This window comes from Oryzias latipes, chromosome 16 (genome assembly GCF_053564925.1).
Source record: "Oryzias latipes strain Hd-rR chromosome 16, Olatipes_Hd-rR_3.1".
Taxonomy (NCBI): domain Eukaryota; kingdom Metazoa; phylum Chordata; class Actinopteri; order Beloniformes; family Adrianichthyidae; genus Oryzias; species Oryzias latipes.
This window is the reverse complement of record NC_136252.1, coordinates 19,780,414-19,800,653: the sequence shown is the minus strand read 5'-3', so window position 1 is coordinate 19,800,653 and position 20,240 is coordinate 19,780,414. Positions and strand designations below refer to the sequence as shown.

Here is a 20,240-nt window from a genome sequence, read left to right as displayed (position 1 = left end):
GTGTGTTTACCTATGTTTAGGCCCAGAAATCCGTTTGACTTGCTCAGCAGCAGGTTTCAGATCCTCCCCTAAACTCACAGGAACATCATAACCCCTTTCATAGCTGCTGGTATCCTTTGAAAGTTTAGAGGGTCAGCCTTCTTTGTCATGCAACTATTCACTTGAAGAACATCACCTTCGCTTTAGGGAAACTACATCGGAAAACCAGGTTTTCCCTTTTTCCTGCCTCGGTAACCACGTTTCTGGTTAAAAAAGCATTCACAATTACTCAACAAACGTTTGTTGTAACTTTGTTAAAATAGTGACGATAATGATAACAGGTATGTCCATAAGGTGTGCCGATTAAGGTGTTTTCAGATTTTAAGCCTTTGGGACAACAGTTCTGTGTTTCAAACTAACATTTTTTAATGACATTCCATGTTTTTTTACTTTTCGGTCGTCTAGTACTTTTTATTATTATTATTTATTATCCTTGCATGGTCTTATTAAAGAACAAGTCCATGCCACACAATCACAAAAGCACAATCTTGGACTGAATCCCATTTCTTTTTTTTTTAAATGTAAGATGTATTCTCTCACACCACTTATTAGCAGTTGATGCTTAAATCCTTGGGAAAACCCCTTTAAAATGGGTATTTACGACATCACATTATTTTGCCATCCTACAGGAGTTTTTGCACACCAAAGTGGAAAGCTCTTATCTAAAACAAAGGAGGGAACATGGGAATCAAGCAAGTTGCGTCTCTGAAGATGTGCTGTTTGATCTCAGCATCTCAAAAGATTAGAAACCATCGTAGGGTAAATTACACACCTTGTAAATTTTGGTCAGAGCATTAGCTTGGGGGTGGGAGACTTCAGAGGGAAACAAATGAGGAGATCTGTCTGACAATACCATTCGCACTTCAAAGCAGGATGAGGGATCAGAGGAGACAAAAAGAAAAGGAAACACTTTGAATCATGTTTGAAAGGCATTTTTTTATCTCACTTACAGAAAAAGGATACCCCAGCTCAAAACATTCACTTTTGTGGAATTATTTTAAAGTTTTGGAATTACCGTGTCGAATTGTTTTGGATTTTTATAAATTTGCAGGAGTTAGGAGTTGTTATATGATCAATTCCTAAATTGTGCAGTTTAGAAGGAAATTGTTTTATAAAACAGCAAGAAATGCACAATGACAACAGTGGAAATGAAAAAAATGGTACTAAAAGATTTTAACACTTAAACATCTCTGACTTTTTGTACTGAAACCCCTTTGAGGAATCAGGTCATGGAGACTACAATTGGACCAACAATCCTGTCCAGCACTTCTAAAACATTATAAATAAAAGCTTATAAAGAGGAATTTGTTGATCATACTAAACAAGTTCATTTATTTATTTATTTTTAACAAAAATGATTTAAAAAAAAAGATGGAGGAAAAACAAGAAAACAACATACAAAATGGGCAAATTGCCCAAACTTGCTGTTCTCTTAAAAAGAAAAAAGGTTTTCTATAAGACAGCAGATAGGTGGAGGTTTGTCCCTGCAGTTAACAATTAAAATCAACCACTGCTAAAAAAAAGAGAAAAAATAATGCTGTATCGCATTTTGCCCCTTTATGTTTGAATTTATTTCCACTTATATTAAAAAATATTGTTTGTTTTTTTCCATTTAAAGTGATGCTAATTAAGAAAACTCCCGAGTTAAATGGTACTTTGAGAATTAGCGCCATATACCATGAAGAATATACAATTACATTTGCAACTTGCCAATCATTTTTCACTTTATAAATTTCCATATAAATAAAAAACTTGGCAGCATCAGCAGGATTTGTGTTTTAAATTAAAACTCTGACTCCTATTGAATCCCAGGGCTTTATTCTTCACTTATTTAAAAAAAAACGGTCAAAACTTGATATCAATCATTATGGGAGGAAACAATTTCTTAACAAATTATAAATAAATGTCAGTTTATCTCAAATCAGCTAAAAAATGTATCTTCAAGAGAACGCTGTTATTATCATAGGACCCAGTTCCTGCGTATTCCCACATGGGTGAGGGCGATAAAACAAAAAAAGGGGAAGAAAGAAAACATGTCGTTTACAGACCAAAGAGAAAAGGACTGTAAAGGATGAAGAGCTGAGGTTGTTTAACCCTTGTACTATCCTATGACCCCACCCTTACATTGAGGTGTTATCCCTACCATGACGAAGGTGAACAAAGGTGAGGAGGATTTCATGTAATCCATGGACACCAGTAAAGATCACAAATCATTGAAGAAAAAAGGTTCAGCGCGCTGTCTAGTGGGTCTAGATGACCCAACTCCCAATGTTAAAGTGCCTAGAATAGCACACGAGTTACAACAGGTCTGTTTGAGGGTTTTTGTGGATCAAGGCAAGCGCACCTAAAACCCCAAAATTGGGGCATTTCCCGACATCCACCCCCTTGGGTTCAGGAAGGGCGCAACATGGCGAGAACAAGGTGTTAACTCCACCCTCCATTGTCAGCAGGAGCACATTCGCGCCCCCTCCCCCTCATGCCTCCACCTTCCTCATTCACTCTATGATGTTGCTATTTGAGTAGAGTTTTACCACCCACCTCACCCCCTGCTCTCCCCAGTAAATTGTGCCCTCACAGATGTGTTTACAGGCAGGCTGACAGGATGTTCGACCCTTCAGGAGATCAAAGTCTCCTCTTTAAGTGCATGGGCCTCAGCTCACTGTGACCTTTTCAACTGACACAGGGTTCACATCATGAGCTGGATCATCCACACTGGTGGCAGCAGATCCATTTCCTTCCTTGTGGTTGGAACGTCCTCCTAAAATGATCTTAGGCAAGAATTGCAAAATGTGGTTACAGTTTCCAAACCACATTAACCACATTTTAAGGAAAGATCAACTTGGAGTGCAAACTTCTGCAAAGGAGGACAAAAAAGCCCTTTTTTTCAGAAAGTCAGCTGTATTTCCAACATGGTCCTAGATCAACAGTTATTACATATTATAAGACAAGTGAATTTCACTTCAAGGCAGTGCTGGCCTAAACATAAGGCATTCAGAGGGGTCTCAAGAAGAAAAAACACACACACTGAAGAGCGAAACCTGGAGCTGAATTGTGATGGTGGATGCTGTGACTGGAGGAACAGAAACATGATGCACTCAAACAATATCTGAGCTTTCACAAAGGTCAGAGCAACACAGACACTTGTACAAATGCACAAAATGTGATCTTCTACATTTAACATACAGAGTAACGACACATCCCCTTTAAGACAACACAAATCACAATCAAATTACAGTTTATTTTGCAAAATTGTCCATTTTCGTTGACAAAAAACAGGTTATTTGCATCTAGGTTAAATATAATGTGCGTTCCATTCACCCACATTGTTCTCATCTATCATGGTATCTCTGAATTATTACTCTGTTCCAGCCACAGTAACACTCACACACAGAGACACACACACGTGGGCAGGAAATGCATTCCTATAAAGCTCAATCACATGGTAAAGAGTCATCATGTCTTCAGATCTCCTTTGCGGCACAACACCAGTACAGACAAGTTTATTCATTCAGCCAACTAATGTGTTTTCTCACTGTATCGCTCTCACAGTGGGGAAGTCAAACACATTCAAACAGATCCGCAGATACAATTACAATAACCAAAACACAGTTTTGCAGAAACATGGTTTACATGAGGCCCGAGTATAAAAAGGCACTTCTTTGATCAGAGCTTGGACATGGTGAGCTGTTAAAACATAGCAGAAGCATTTATAAAGGTCATTTTGTGTGGAAGGCAACAGCTCTTCTGTTGAGGTTAATCGCATTGCAGCTCAGCTGTGATAAAAAGGTGAATATATTTCACATACTTGACCATTAAAGCATGTGCTGCTTTAATTGTAACAGTTTCACACTGCTTAGAGCCTTACATGTAGAACTTCTGCATTTCTGCTGCAAGGATGAGCAGGCGTTACCCACTGAAACCCACTACAGCACAAGTTCAAAGATATGCACGCCCCGTCTACACACACAGACAAACGCATTCTCGCCCCCCGGGTCTCTTCACAAACATCTTTTTGTGGTCTTCCCCAGTGTTGCGACGTGGAAGCCTCGAGCGATGTCTGCAACAGTTTTTTCAAGTTTTCAGGAGTTTTAAGAAGATGCCAAAGTGGGTTAAGACATTTGACAGTGCACCGGCCACAGCCATGCGACAACAAAGGAGGCCAAGACGTGGGGCCCAGGGAGTTTGCTGTGCTCCATCTGCAGATAAGTGAGTCACTTCTCTGAAATCTGATTCAGAGTCTACTCACAGCACACCAGTTCCTGGTTGCGCTTATAAACTCTTTCGGCTGTCAGTGTCCAGGTACTGCAAAAGTGTACGCTGATTTTGATCCATCACTGTTTGCGATCACAGCACTGATATCCCATTCTCAAGTCCAGAGGTAGCTGGCGTGGCATGTCCCCGGCAAGGCGAGCCAGCAGTCAGTGCTCGGGTCAGCACCAGACAAATCGCAGCTCCCAAAAGAGTCAAACTTTGGGGTCAAATGGACTCTAGCACGGGCACACTGGTGTAATGAGAGTGGGCTCTTAAGCTGTGTTCACACCAAATGTGATACGCGCCGCAGAGGTGGCCAGTTACATTGTCAAGTCAATGGTACAGACACAATCTGACGTCCTGCGGCGCGATTTGTACAATATTTTGCCTAGGTCGCAGCGTCTCATCTACCAATCAGGGAAACTGCTTTGTGACGCTTTCAGTGAATCGATCAACGGTGGAATACATATCCAATGACAGACAGACAGAACCGCTGCGGGAGGAGTAGGCTGCTCGGACCTCCTGAACTTTGTGATATTTTTCTAATTTTCATAAAGACAATAATAAAAAAGGCCCCCTAATTTTATTTTTGGATTTATTTTCCCTTCTGGGGTTAATGCGGGACAGTGAGCCTTTTAAAGTGGGTCACAGAGACACAGAAACACCACGGTACAGAGAGAATCTTTGAATGATCTCATGAACCCAGACATGGAGACAACATTGCCGATGTTTTTGAAGAGCTCTTCATAATAAATAAACCTGATCTCTCAACAACATCCATGAATTTGCCGCACTGCAAAAGAGAGGCGGCTCACGCAAAATTTGCTGCGCAAATCGCGTTTGGAGTAAACGCAGCTTTAGAGCGACTGCAGTCCCCCTCATAATTCATAACCTCACATACCCAACAAGGCCGCTCTTTGGAATAATGCTGATAAAAAATGAACAGCACAAAATAAAACATGCATTCAAATATAAAATCACTCAACTATAGAAAGTGCGGTGTATAGTTGCTCTCTCAGAGAGACCAGTGGCTTAGGATTCAGATTTCCCAGCGAGAAAGGAGAAGATTGTGGTGAGCAAATTTGCATCCCTTAAGGCTCTTCAGAGTTCAGTCTCAGTGGCTCTCCTCAATTGCTCACGTTCTCAATGGGATTGTACTCAGTTTCACCTGACGACACCTGAGAGATTCGACGTGTGGAGCCCCACAGGCGACGGGAGAATTGTCCGGAGCGGACCTGAGACGGAGAGGAAGGGACACACATGTTCAAAGCTAAAAAATCTCAAATAAGACATTCTTCTGAAATTTTTGGCCTCATTTCTTCTCAACCACATATTCTGACGACCCCCACCCTTGTCTCTCACCTCTTCTGGCTTCCCTGCCCCCACCACAATTAACTTTCCATCCTCCAGTCCCACTAGAATGTGGCTGCATTCTTTGGTGACAGACACACTCCTCACAGGAACCCTCAAGGCCAGAGGTGTGACCAGAGCATCCAGGCTGCCAAACACAACAGCTTTAGGACGGAGGGACAAAAACTTCTGAGCTTTCTGGATTTGATTACGATGGCATTTCTCTACCTGTACAAATCTCTTATGTGGAGACTTCCCTGCATGCTTCCAAGGATGACATACTCCGACACCAAGTGGACGGCTGTTATCTGCTCCTCCATGGTGAAAGAGGACAGCAGACAGCCGTTGACTGAGTAAACATAAATGGAGTATTTGCCCTGTGGGAACAAGCACAGTGTGAATGTTGGGACAGCACAGATAAAACTGCTCATGCTTGCACTTGCAGCCTTTTGTTCACGTACCTTGGTGTGACAGTGCTCCTTCTGTGATGTTTGCACCACGATGTGGCCTTCCATGCCCACCTGGAGCTCAGAGATTTGCATGGGAACACAGCTGTCGCTGGGAGGCCGCAGTGTTCGCTGGAACTGTCCACGCCGGATCGTGTGCACGATCACGGTCCCGTCCTAACGTGCCACAAACGCTACAGTTAGGACTATCAATGCACTTTTATGGTACGAGTAAGTATCAACTGAAACATTGTTCAAAAAGAACACTGAAGGACTTCTGATCAGAATTTCATTTCCTTTTTATGGCTTTTTGTGCTTTGTATCTATTAAAATTATGCTGACAGTAGATACAAAATAGAACATAAATATCAAACTAAGAAAAATGCACACAAATGAATTAATTACAAATAGTAGAAGTTTTTTATTTTAAAGAAAAATGAAAGGACTAATACATTTAACAAAAAAATGATTTTATTAGGTAAAATAGAGAACCAATTTATTATAAGTTACATTTATCATTTATTGTTACTGGCCCAAACAAAATATTTTTTGTTATGAAAGAAGTTAGAAGAAGTAAAATGAAACTCATTAAATAAATAAATAGTTAGCAAATTACACCTAAAGGCATAAAAAAATAAAATAAAAAAGAGATTTAAATTATTGGAAATTTAAAAACAAAAAGTGAAATTAAAATGTAATTAGTAACCTCTCTAAAATAATATTTGCAACAATTTATTATTTGCAATGTCTGATTGTTGTTAACCAAAAAAAAAAAAAAAAAAGAACCTACACTTTCTACTTGCTGTTGCTTGATTTGGGTGATTTCAACTCTAATTTATTTACCCAGAACACTGGATTATAAATACCGGGTTTGTTTATTTATTCACATACTCTCATCCTACCGCTTGGGAGGTTTTTTTAGACACTTACAAATATCTTCATCACATAGCTAAAACTATAAAATTCTTCCGTTAATGTTACGTCATATTCTAGAATTCACCCACAAAGAAATATTTTTAGAAACCTGCAAAGGTTTTCATGCTCAGTTTAAATGGATTATAACATATCAAATTTACATTAAATTTGAATGAATATAGAATTTATGTTTATGACATGAACTTTACTTTAAAGCACCTCACACGTGAAAAAGATTTGTCTAATTCAGACAAAAGTTATATTTAAACTGGCCCAGCTTGGTTAAATTAAGGAATCTGAATATTTGGCAGTCAGATTAAATTAAAGTTTTGGGGTCCATTGAGAAAGAAGCTATTGTTGGTTTGTCAGACATCTGTTGTCTTTTTTTATGAATCAAATCTGTTTCTTTTAGCAGACAAACACAAGGTCCCACTTCCTAGAGAATTAAAAAGTTTAGATTTTGTGAATCCTTTTATAATAATTAAAACTAAACTATTATATGAGAAAACCTTTTGGTTTAATTTAATGTAGTTTTGTGTTTGCAAAAATTTATGTTTAGTCCTAAAAGCAAAAAAAAGATCAACTTCATTCCCCATTTGAACAAAATAATTATTACTGTTATCCATCTGGAGAAAAGAAAAATACACATTCATTCCTACCTAATGCAAAAGAGACTAAAGCAACTTCTCTGACCTTTGACCCGGAAACAGCCATGTCCAGTTCAGTGCTGATTGCCACACAGGTCACCTCCTGGTCATGTCCACTGAAGATCTGGACCGGTCGAGGAGACAGACCACAGGAGAACTCTCCCTGGTGAACAGAGAAAGAAACGTTTACAAAAAACCTCAAACTGACCCCATCAGATCCACAGTGATGTTTCTACACACCTGTTGTATCACCTGCCACACTATGCAGGAAGTGTCCCTTGATCCAGAAATGAGGTAGATGCCACAGAGATCCAGAGCCAAGCAGGTAACAATGTCTTTGTGACAAAGAAAGGTCCTCATGAAGATACAGTTCAGACAAGAAAAGGAATTCTTCTGTGAGAAGAGACAAAGAGCTCACCAATGTGCCGGCAGATCCTGCCAACTAACTTTCCTTTGGCCAGCTGGGTGACCCGGAGGCTGCAGTCCCAGTGCCCTCCGCTGAACAGCAGCCGGCCGTCATTGGACACCACCAACACCTTAGTGCTGATCTCCACTCCGGGGGAAAAAGGCCCGCTCAAGAAACGCTGAGTTCTAAAACACAACAGTGAATTTTCACAGTTTAAAAGCAGCCTGCTGGGCTTTCACTGCAGATATTTACATGCAGTGATTAAACCGTAACCAGACTGGATTCAGATATCTTGATTAACTTTGTTGTTTTTGTGAGAAGACACTGAACCAGTGACTTCAACACCTTTCAAGGATTGCTGCACAGATGTTTCACTTCAATACAAACAAGTGAAACTGATTTATGTTTTTTGCCAGCAACTAAAGGATGCACTTACTTTGGGTTGGTCATTGTTGGGTCTTTGTTGAAGGTAAAGTAGTTGGCAATGTTTTTGTCGTATGGAAGCCAGCTGTGCGTCCCTATCAAACCATTGGAACTGACACTCACCTGTAGCAACAACAGGACAATGAGACATAAACTAAGACTCATTTTGACAATGAATGGCACATTTAAAAAATAGCACAATACCAGCATATTAGATCCCTGGATAATGGAGGAGCGATGATGGGTCTTTGGTACCAGTGCTTGAACCAAAGGAATGCCATCACTGACCACCTGACACACAAACAATCAACACGTGAACCTAGTCCATTATTGATTATTTGTTGATAAAAATGATAGCTGAAAATCACTATTTAAGCACACCTCTTTAAAAGAACGGAGTTTAGCTAGGTGCTCAAAGATATTTGCGGGTAGAGTATCCAGACGGGCCAGCCGTCTGGCTGCATTCTCAGCTGTCATCCTAGAAGGATGAGGTTCCTGGACAACGGCAGAAAACACAATTTCCTAAAAGCGAAGGTCAACCGAGTGAAGAATTCTACGCAGAAGTGTTGAATTAGAATTTTTACCTTAAGAAGCTGACATGGGGTTTGTCCAAAGTTGCTGATGATGCCCTCATAGGCTTTTCGTTCAGTCTCATTAGCGATCGCATCAAGATCAACAGCTCCTGCAAGAGGGAGCAGAAAAACAAAACCATGACAGATTTGTACACAATAGTAGTCAGCAGATTTTTCTGAATGTTTTCTGAAGATAATCAATCTTGCACTTGAGTTTGTAACTTCAAAAGAATCTGTCTGATCAGAACCGGATCAGAAAACTATTTTAAACTATAAAATGAATTAACTCAGTAGGGGTGGGATTATATAAATTTGTTTCTTCCCACTTCTTTTTGAAGCAATAAACCAAGATCTGCATGTCTTTAGTTAATGTTCACTATATTTAATTAACCAAATGTCATTTAAGTGTTTCTTTGTTTTTTTATGTTTTTTTGATAAATCTGTGTGAATTCTTTATTGCTTTGGCTACAATGCTTGAAATGAATGAATGAATGAATGAATCAATCAATCAACCAACCAACCAACCAACCAGTAAGTCAATCAATTAGTGTAAATTTTAAAATGTTCCAAGACAGTACATTATTGTTACCACTCTCTAAAAGTGCTAAAAAATATATTTTTCAGTAATTGATGCAACAGTTTATAGCCTAATCTGTTTACTTATTTCCCAGGAAACTCAACCAAAAAATCTTCCTTGTACATTTGTGCTTCAACTAAAGCTCAAAAGTAAAAAAGTGAAGACTGAATAATTTCAAATGCAGTGGCTGATATTGATCACTTGCAGCATAAATTAGAGTCTTAACAATCTTGGGGTCGTGTGTGAGAGGTTCATTTTACATGACACTTAAACCATTAAATGAAGATACAGATAAATATACAGAAAAGTATTTTTGCAATCAATAAAGTAAATTTTCAGCCCCAAATCTAAATATTTTAAGCAGTTTGGGAGATCTTTTTACTACTTGTTATTTTTCCTTTATGAGCAGTCCTGATTGTGTGCTTACCTTCATACGTGCAGTAATAAAAGACATTGAGAGCATTCACTGCTTCTTCTCCTCTCTGCTTGCAACCAAAGATCAGGTCAATCCACTCGTGGAGGTGACTGGACACGTGCTCAGATTCCTACAGTTAAAAACATTGGTTGCTTTTCTTGAACTTAACCCAAAACATTTAGAGAGCAAACCTATGCTCTGGATGTTTGGGGAGACTCACCAGGGCTTTCCTGTGCTTTCTGATGAAGTCTTCCCTCGATGTCGCCCAGCGGGGCAACTCAACGTCTGTCACCGCCTCCTGAGAGATCTGTAAGCGGCCCAAGTCGAAGCCTGCAACACCAGTGATGGATTAGCTTTCACCGCTTAGGCATATTGGCTAAAGTTTGCAAATCACCCCACCATTCATGTTCTGCAGGAATTCTGGGAAATAGAAGAACTCTGGAATGAGCTCTTTGACGTCGGCTGGACTCTCCATGCGAGCCTGCCAGGCTGCAGCCACTGAGTGGAACTGTCTGTCTGCAACGTCAAACCTGAGCAAACGCAGCATGAATGAGTTAGAAATGAAACTCCAAAAGTCCACAATGCTTCACACCTTGAATTCTCACCTGCCGCTCTGCAGCTGGATATGCAGGGTGGTGAATGGTTCCATGCGGATCATGTAGTGCATGACTCCTGCTGCGTTAGAGTAGTGTGTGCCATAGTGGAATTTGTCAATGTTGCCTGTAGGATCTTCAAAGCTCTCATATCTAATTAAAGAAAGCAAAGCCTTCTTATTTACACAAGACAAAAAAAGAACTTCAAAAGTTTACACTGCACACACTGCTTACTTTTCCCTGACATTCTGTGCATGACGAGGGTTGACCACACCTATGGGCTTGGACAGGTCTCTAAAAATGGAAGGGTCGCTCAGATCCAGAGTAGGAGAAGTGTAGTCACACAGGACCCAAGGGAACTGGAGAGGAACAAAACAAATACAAACTAATCCTGATGCTGCAAGCAGCCAGCCTGCGCTGATAAAAGCACCACTAGCAATGACACACATAGACAGGGGCGGCATGCTCACCACGGGATACTGCGACAGGTCGTTGTAGGTTCGTCCAGCAATGGTGTTCAGCTGCATCAAATACTCAAAGTTGGAGATTTCTCTGTACACCCATTTCTGTTAAGGTCAGAATTTGACTGCATTAGGCCACAAACAAAAGGCTCTTTATGCAGAAAATAAGCCAGCTACATATTTACGTAAATAAACACCTGGGTGAGGCCTGAAGCCTTGAGGAGCTCTTGAGGAGAGCGAGAGCCAAAGTAAAACAGATTTGGAGGTCGCAGTCCGAGAATCCTGGAGTACACTTTGTTTCGTACCTAAAGAACAAAGAAGAGTAATGCGAAAAGTTAAGGTTTGATCTTCATCTTAATTTTAAACAAGGAGTAAAAATGTTATTGCTATTTGAAATGCTTATTTTAAGCTTCAGAAAAATGATAAATGGACATAATTATAGGTAAACGTTGCTCCCTTTTCCTGGAATTAAAGACATAGATATACTTAATGTAAATATTGAATGTCATTGAGGATTAAAGTGTTGGAATGCTGTGTTCTTCCATCATTTGGCTAGAGAACAGTTCTTCACTTCACCTCAGTTTAAGACAAGCGGCTCACACAGTTCAACAGTCTGCATCAATTATTGTATGGATTGGTGTTACAGCACATTGCGTTGATAATAGAAGGGCCAGAACGCTGATGAAGAGCAGAATTATACAAGTGCTGCATTTGAATGTACAATCAGCCTGTGGCGAATATGTAAATGTTTGTAAACTAAAAAGCATCTGTTGTTGTAGGAATTACAAAATAAGGCTCTACTCAAAGTGTTAAGCTTCTGATTTCTATTGTCAAGTGAGAAAAGGGAAAATATGTCCATTTTGAAAGGAAAAATAAACTGCTCTCCACAGCTTCTAGACATTGAAACATGTTGATGCAATACAGAGAAACACTTTCACAACTTTTATAAACTACCGTATTTTCGGACTAGAACTTGCTCCAGAGTACAAGTTGCAACTTTTATTATGCATCAATTCATAATAAAAAGAAAAACGTTATATATAAGTCGCACGTTTTGGAGAAATGGATTAACAAAATATGTAAACATGAATAGATATTTAATCTCGAAAGGTAAATTCAAAATAACTGAACAGATAACAACAATAGTGGACCGATTTAAGCACACTTCACTACTGTTAACACCTTGATGCATTTTTAGCTTCATAGAACATAGAAGGAATTTCGTTTATTAGTAAACATATGAACAATTATTCAGATAACCATGGCATAACATGCGAACAAGTCAACTAATCTAATTCATGTCACTTTAAATCATTAAATCAATTTAATTCTTGATCCTCTGTCACCAATCCCACTTTAAGGGAACAGTTAGGGTTGCTTCTTCTACATTACTGTCAGTAGTAAACTATGATACAACTACCGACAGCGCCCTCTTGTGGTTGCTGTTTATTGTTTAAAAACACATACAAGTGGCACCTGAGTATAGGTCACACCTCCGGTCAAACTATGATAAAAATCCCAACTTGGACTCCTAAATTTATGGTAGCTGCTTTCTCAAATGTATAGAAAAAGTGAAAATACAATAAAGAAAAATTAAACTAATTACAAATAAAAAATATATACATTTAACTTTAACCATTTAGTTGTAAGTTTTACATTATACACCTTTGATTAAATTCCAATAGTTACTTAAGATAGAAAACATAATTTCAGTGTGAAAATCCCTCACCTTCTTCTTGAAGTTGATAAAGTAGTGAGACTGGTCTATGAAGAACAGCTCTAGTGCGGAGCGCCGCAGGTTGTAGCGCCTCAAATGAACCTCTCTGAGCTGAGACAGAGGTCTCTTAAAATCAAACCCAATTCCTAAAGAAACACAAAGTTGCTTTTTTCACAAGAGGCTGAGCAAGAAAATGAATAATGATTATATATTACTAAAACCACTTCCTCCTACCCTCCTCTGTCTCTTCTTTCTCACTGCTGCCATCATAGAAGTACAGGTGGTGGGTGGTGACCTCCAATCGGCCTGGAACCACTGCCACAATGGTGATGAGCTCGCAATCTTCAGACAGAACCAGCTTTTCTCTCTGGCTCTCGTCTTCTCCTTCCACCCTGAGAAGGTAGAAGTGTTACACCTCGTTTTACCGTCTAGATTACTGCATATTTAAAGAAATGCTGCAGAAATTCTTACTCGTTATCCAGAAAGACGAGGTCCTCTTCTCCTAGCTGATCATCTTTCATGACACTCACTTTTGCTTCTTTTGCAACAGCGAGTGGGATGGGTTCAGAGCTGCGGGGGCTCTCAGCTCCTGCACGTGAAAAAAAACCTTTCAGTGCCTCACTTTGCTTTGCAGAAAAGCTCAAGCAAACGTAAATAACTTTTAGAAAATGTCTGTTTCATACCCATGTTGTCCCTGAGGGCACTGGCCTCACAGTGAGCGTCGTAGTTGTAGTTGGGCACGAGTTTGAGGCGCATCTTTGAGTACGTCTCAGCGTTGGACAGCTTCCATTTGACCTCTGGTTGAACTCTGACAGCAAGACACAAGGGAAGAGTTAAGGTGCAACGACTCATATTTATTACGGGTCTTTGCAGGTAAAGGTGGCGATGGGTACCTGTTGGCCCATGCACCCCTCTCATTGGTAAAATGTCTGCGGAGAGATCTCCAGTGTTGCAGTACCACCATCTGCTGGCTGGAGTTCTGCTTCTGCCAAGCAAGGTGCCTGTTGGTCTCACTCCGAAGTCGCTTGAGGTAGGGGTCTACAATCATTTCCTGTTGATGCACACATTTACAGTCAAGCACATGTTTATTGCAGAGCGTGTTGTGACACCCAAGAAACACTACCAAAATATAGGTTGCCTTCAAATACTGAGGGCGCTTTCGCATGATACTGCGTCAACATTAACCTGAAACTTGGATTTGCTTTCTGATCTGTCTTTTTCTCGTCTGAACGCTGTGCTCATGAGGTCGTCAAAGCTTGAGTTCCAAAAATTGGACATGATGTCGTGACTTCTGCCGAACGTGTCCAGCTCGTACTGCTCTTTAGTGGGCTGAATCTGCAGATACATTTAAAGAAAAACACAAAAACAAATAATAAAAAATATAACATGAAAAAAGACAGAAGGTGTGTTATATCACATCAGTTTTACCTCCTCAGAGATTAAAAATTTAGAAATGCTTCCTACATTAACAACCATCAGACTAAAACTGCTTAGTTTAGTCTCACATCTTTGCAGCCAAAGTCATGCCAGTCTAGCTAATGCATCACAGGCTTCTGTACGCAGAAGTTCTCTAAACAAACCAGATTGACGAGGAGATCTGTCACACAGAGGGATGATAAATCTGCATATATTAAACCTGTTTGGCATTCGTTTGTGAAATACCTCATCTTCAGGTTCAAGCATTACTAGATTTAAGTTTAAAAACGCAGCGAAAGTCAGCAACCTGGAGGTTAGGAATGTGATCCAAGTTTTATCAGTTCAAATGGGTCAGGCCGGGTAAAGGTGAGGTTAGGTTCTTCGTTTGTACACGTTTAAATTCAATCAGAATGTACAGTTTTAGAAAGAAGACACAAGAGTATGGACCCCTGTAACAAAAAAAAAGATAAATAACTGCTTTTTTAAATAAAATAAGCTGTGTCAGACCTGCTGCTGGTAAAAGCTCTGCCACTCCAGTGTGTGACAGTAAGCCTTCAGGTCCTGTGCAAAGGTGGTGCTGCCGTTGGTGATGGGCAGGTTTGGCAGCAGCTTCTGGAGCATAATGGGGTCAGCATGCTGGTCGAGTAGTGTGCGGACAATGGGCACCAGCTGCGAAAAGGTTTCTGACTGACTGCAGTTGGTGTCATTTATGACACCTCCTGGCCACAGGGGGGCGCCAAGTTCCCCCAGCAGGAAGCAAACCTCATCCCAGCTCAGACAGAGCACAGTTTGGAGGAGGCTGTGGAGCTTCAAACAGGCCATCTCACACACCTGAGGATGCACAAAGAAAATAATTTTACTACGTTTATGTTAGCCCTCTCATAAGATCAATTTCACGCAGTAAATGTTCAATAAATTTAATAAAATTCAGAAAAAAAACAATAAAAAACACAATACATCTATGTTATCCTTCTTTACAGTAATTCTACGGCTGTTTTTTTTTTCTTTTGTTGTTGCTTCAAATTAGTTTTTCTTCAAAAAGATTGCTAATAAAGTTGTCTTTGAAGATAGAAATATAATTGGAAAAAAAGTTATAAAATCAAAACCAACACAAGACTTAACCAGAAAGGAAAAAGTACAATTTGTGGAAAATGAAAGTAGTTATTAATCAGTTTACTTTTTTAAAATACATTTTTTAAACCTTGAAATTGATTAAAATGGTAAATTTAAAGCCATGTTAAAACTAAATAACAACAACAGTTCCAAACATGTATGTATTTTATTGTAGTCAGCTTTTAATGGATTTTATTGTTTAAAGAATTTTGGAGGGGCGTAACTAAGCAGAGCAATCACTGCAATCTGTTTTTTTTTTACTTTCTCCCCCCGAAAAACATGTTTCTTTTACATTTAGGTTTTATTCTCAACTGAAGGCTTTTTATTTCAGAGATTTTTACACCTTTTAAAGGACAGTTTGAAAGAGAGAAAAGGTTTTACAGTTGAAAGCCTAACAGTCAGGACATTTCTAAAGGCTCTCTCTCATAAGCCCACAGTCCTGCAGTAACAGCTGCCATAACTCAAAGATGAGCTGCCCTTTCATACAAAACACTCCCAAACAGGAATGAATGCCATGCCGTACCCATAGAAGGCCTGGTTTTTGAGAGCTGTCTTTATCACGTGCACTCATCAAGTCAAATAAGAACAGGGAAGCTTTTCAAAACTATCTTTTTTAAAAATCTGTCTTAAATATGTGTTGGTTGTGAAAGAATAGAACAATGACAAAGATTTCCTATCTTTGAACAATGTGCTTGGCTGATTGAGCTGTGGGTGCAGCTGACCTGCGAGTGCTGCTGCTGAATATATCCCGTGATGATACGTAGTCCAATCTGGGCCATCTCTTTCAGTTCTGTGTTTCCAGGACTACCAGGGGTGCTGTGCCAGGCCTGCAACCTGTCCAACAAGTTCACAACTCCCTCGAAGATCTGCAAAGGCAGGAGTGTCAACATTGGACTCCAACGTAAAAGTTAGACCTGTTTCCACACCTTGAAGCAACCTTTAAATGCAGATTAACCTCCACTCCAAACTTTTGTCACACAAGACAGAAACATTTGACCCAATGTTTCAAAGCGACAACACCCACAGTGTCAACCAACTGCTCCCGCTTTGAATTCAATCCATGGGCGTTCAGTTTTAAACAATTTTCACAATAAAAATCTATTTTTAGTCTAACCTCAGAAGCTTATTTAAAAATAAAATGTTTCGCTAAAACATTTTTTAAAAAAAACTATTTGACAGATTGTTAAGCTTTTTCTCATTTAAGGCAAAAGCTCTAAAAACTCAAAACTTAATTTTGAACAGTTTTTGCTTGAATTTAAACAGTTTGTCATTAAAACTGACTAAAATAAAGCTGGTTTATAAATCTGCAAATGCAAAAAATAAAGATTTGATACTTTGTGGAAATCTAGAAAACAGCTTCACAAAAGATTGGACTGATTAATAAACAGATTGCCTAAAGATTCGATGGGGATCAGGCACCTCCTTGGAACAGTCAAGTAACCAGTTAAGCCTGTTTTCAAGTCTGAGCAAAATCAGTTTGATCATCCTACTCCTAACTAAAGGTAAGTATTTTTTTAGAAAGGAAAAACGTTTGTTTTTCATTTTTATAAATCCTTTTAAAATTAGTAAAATATTAAGGGTTAACATTTTTGGGGGAAAGTAGCAAACATTTTAAGAAAAACGTTATTAGGCAATCTGCCATGTGCAGGTCTAGTTGTTAAGGATAATAACTTTATTGTCTATTTATGAACTGGTAACTGTCGTTCTTCTTGGTGTATGTTTCAGTCAGTAAGGTCAAAATGATCCTAAATGTATGTTAATAAAAGTACCCCTTCTCAAATTTGTACAGCCTTGGATAAAATAAAGGACAAAGTAACAGAGCCTCCATCTTGGTTTGATGGATTATAACAATTTCCCATTAATTTGGTGTTTTGATTTGGAGAAATCATGTTAAAATGTCACTTTTTGTGTTGTTTAGCTCAGTAATGTTGTTGTGTGTTTTTGGAACAAATGCTGCCAGGAGTGGAAAAAAGTTGACTTATCTTTGTGGCTTCACAATCATTGTTATCGTCTAGTAGTTTCATGTTTTCAACATCACAACTTTGTTGTATTTGGACTTTGTGCACATTTTGAATTAGACAGCTGTACCTTTTCACTCCAGAGAGTCCTGTCCCTTGTCCTCTCTGCAAACAGGAAGTCTTGCAGCAGTCGGAGGAGGCGGACCAGGCTGGGACAGAAAGGCAGAGACACCCCCTGGGCGTCCCTCAAATCCGATAATGATGACTCCAGCATCATTTCCAAAAGACTGGCACACAAAAAGGAACAACACACTTTGAGAGCATTGCAACATGTCACGGAAATGTTTGCAGGTAACTAGGTTAAGAGTGAAAACGGGCATTTCTTAAAATCATAACTGACCTGCGTTTGATCTCATCGGGGGGACGCACCAGCTGGCATGAAGATCCCAGTTTGGTGAGAACAGAAAAAACCTGCCCCCTCTCCCTCCATATCACATCCTCCGCCCCTTCTGCACCTCTGCTGCTCCACAGCACCGAAAAGATGATGTTGGTCAGCAGGTTGCACAGCTCTTCCTCAGGGGTCTGCTAAAATACAAAAAAAAAACACATTTAATAGCAATCATCTTCCAATCTTCAAAGAAAATCTAAGGTAAAGTAATACCTGTGGGTTGGAAGTGTTTGAGATTGTGTCTCCAGTAGGAGGCTCCGCTACATAACTGGAGTCATCTAGAACGTTGGACAAACTCGAGCTCTTCCTTGGTCTAAGAGGTGGAAATGGTTTGAAGTGCTCCAGGGGGGAAGGGGTGTTAGTTAGACTTCCTACCGGGGTCTGAGCGCCACTCCCTCCCATGCCTCCCAATTCCAAATCAAAGGGCGATGTGCCAAAAGGCGAGAGCGGCTGATAGTCCTTTCCCTCATCTTCAGGACAAGCTGAATTAATATCAACTGCGTTTGAAATAGAGGATGACTGACTCTCCTGATCCACAGAATCAAACGACTTAAAATGGACGGAGCTTTCCAAGTTTTTCAGCGGGCCTCCTCCACCACTGGGGGGAGACTGGGATAAATCCGAGAAGCCCTCAGAAATTTCCCTATGACCTTCCTCTTCCTCCTCGTCCTCAATTTCCCGCGAGTTGCGGTAGTTCAGAAAAATGGACGTGGCAGAATCCTCTATGACCACAGACTGATCTCTCCGCAGCAAAGGTCTGTAGTTAGCGTCAAAAGGAGCCGAAGTGGTGGAGTCTGCAATGTCGTTGACGTGGGCTTCGTAGGATTCCTTCACATAGAGCTTGGTCAGGATATCCTGCCAGCCGGGCTGCCTGGCGAGCTGCTTCACATAATCCTCGTTGGAGTAGATCAGATGGAAGAGCTGGAGTCATTTTACAGGAAAAAAAAACAAAGAAAAGCCTGTCACCACACAGAAAATGTGCCTTTACTTTGCAGGTGAGTTCACGGTAGGGATCTGAGGCAAACCTTGCGACAGACATCTAGTCGAACGGCGAGTTCAGCTCGATGGGACAAGCTGACCACAGCCAGAAGATCTCTGAAGTTAGGAGCTGCATCTGTAGAAAAACAACAGAAATCGTGATTTCTGGTTCTTTAATTTTTACAGAAAGACAACAAAAAACATGACATCAAGATCTATTAAATAAAGGTCAATAAATAAGAAATACTTCTCATTTTTTTGGTTTATGTTACATTAAACCACAACCTTTACACTGATTGGCCACAACAAAAAAGAAAACTATTAAAATACAACAAAAATACATGAAATCAAAACATCATTAGCTCTAATTATATTACCATCCTAGTTAAGTAAGAAATGATTAAAAAAAATATAGCATAAAATGATGGTTGAAATGCATTTGTTTAACATTTCTGCATATCTATTACTCAATGCATTGATGCATCACTTCTCCAGTGGTAGTGGAGGTCTGTTTTCAGTGACCTTTCACACACTAATAACTACAGCTAAACGTATCTGTTATCTTTGATCGGTCTTGCTCATCAGCTTGAAGGAATTTCCTTTTTGCAGAAAGGCTTCAGCTGAGGAATGCTGGTGGGTTTCCTCACATGAAGTGCTCTCGGCATCATTTTTTTTTTTTTGTGGGAATGAGGACGGTGCCTTAACTCAGCCGGTATGCTAACTTTTAGGGAGGTGGTTGATGCTCAGGACGTGGAAAGTCTTTGTTTTGCACACAGTTGCAAAGCTTTTGGGAGTTTTTTGACGGAGGATTAAATTCAGAAGAACAGGACGCTGAATATGTCACGTTACAGCCAACTGTTGCGGAGAAAATAAACTGTATGGAGCTGTTGCAATAAGCTGCTTTGAGCTGGCCAACCAAAAGATCAAGAAGAGGTCACCTGAGGTGATGAGAGCTAATGAAAAAAGCTGAGTGGACTTTCACAAATGGAAAAAGCAGCTCCGCAGAGATTTGTTAGCTTGAGGAACATCGGAGACAAGGCTAAACTTAAGTGCAGAAGGAGTTTAGTGGAGCCATGGAGCAATACATTTGGAGCTCCTCAGATACTTCAGGAGGAGAAAAGTGTTGCATCTATCAGTTTGTCTTGGGAATGAGACATGGTTCACCTCAGCTGCGTATTTGTTAGGGGAAGACCTGCTTGAGGAGTCACTTTTACCTGAACAATTTACTTTCTATGAAAGAGGAATTACTGTAGAGTTGTGGTCCATCAACGGGTCTAAAGTTAAAGGGCAATTGATTTCAAGTTTGTTACGGAATTGGAGGAATATCTTATATAATAGCCCAGTTAAGTAGCACATTAAGGCTGGGAACTGCATCTTTGGATCAGTAAATCATGTTTCAAGAGCACACTTTTCAGCACACCACTACTGACTTTTGGAAAGCCAGTGAAGATGTCTAGGGCAACAGAAAAATGGTTAAAACTGAATAAACTTAGTCAAGAAATTATTTATCTTACA

The 20,240-nt window shown here is 39.9% G+C and overlaps 1 protein-coding gene across 5 annotated transcripts in view; it reads right to left on the bottom strand.

The window, feature by feature from the left end:
* Positions 1–3,257: 3,257 nt before the first annotated feature.
* The window catches only part of nbeal2 (neurobeachin-like 2), a 36,106-nt gene continuing 19,123 nt past the window's right edge, over positions 3,258–20,240 (bottom strand). For 4 of the 5 annotated variants that reach the window (XM_011485200.4, XM_011485201.4, XM_020710152.3 and 1 more), the window contains 30 exons: positions 18,773–18,861; positions 17,961–18,668; positions 17,700–17,884; positions 17,430–17,586; positions 16,064–16,207; positions 14,736–15,059; positions 13,998–14,147; positions 13,706–13,863; positions 13,496–13,620; positions 13,284–13,401; positions 13,047–13,204; positions 12,825–12,958; positions 11,293–11,400; positions 11,105–11,200; positions 10,869–10,993; positions 10,647–10,787; positions 10,441–10,571; positions 10,262–10,371; positions 10,054–10,171; positions 9,062–9,159; positions 8,859–8,972; positions 8,682–8,768; positions 8,491–8,600; positions 8,067–8,239; positions 7,889–7,983; positions 7,695–7,811; positions 6,102–6,263; positions 5,869–6,017; positions 5,653–5,788; positions 3,258–5,525 (listed from right to left, as the gene is read on the bottom strand). In XM_011485200.4, the coding sequence (XP_011483502.1) occupies positions 5,418–5,525; positions 5,653–5,788; positions 5,869–6,017; positions 6,102–6,263; positions 7,695–7,811; positions 7,889–7,983; positions 8,067–8,239; positions 8,491–8,600; positions 8,682–8,768; positions 8,859–8,972; positions 9,062–9,159; positions 10,054–10,171; positions 10,262–10,371; positions 10,441–10,571; positions 10,647–10,787; positions 10,869–10,993; positions 11,105–11,200; positions 11,293–11,400; positions 12,825–12,958; positions 13,047–13,204; positions 13,284–13,401; positions 13,496–13,620; positions 13,706–13,863; positions 13,998–14,147; positions 14,736–15,059; positions 16,064–16,207; positions 17,430–17,586; positions 17,700–17,884; positions 17,961–18,668; positions 18,773–18,861 (4,628 nt within the window). In that variant the 3' untranslated portion in view covers positions 3,258–5,417. The remainder of the gene's footprint in view (positions 5,526–5,652; positions 5,789–5,868; positions 6,018–6,101; positions 6,264–7,694; positions 7,812–7,888; positions 7,984–8,066; positions 8,240–8,490; positions 8,601–8,681; positions 8,769–8,858; positions 8,973–9,061; positions 9,160–10,053; positions 10,172–10,261; positions 10,372–10,440; positions 10,572–10,646; positions 10,788–10,868; positions 10,994–11,104; positions 11,201–11,292; positions 11,401–12,824; positions 12,959–13,046; positions 13,205–13,283; positions 13,402–13,495; positions 13,621–13,705; positions 13,864–13,997; positions 14,148–14,735; positions 15,060–16,063; positions 16,208–17,429; positions 17,587–17,699; positions 17,885–17,960; positions 18,669–18,772; positions 18,862–20,240) is intronic. The other variant, XM_020710151.3, reaches the window with a different exon arrangement.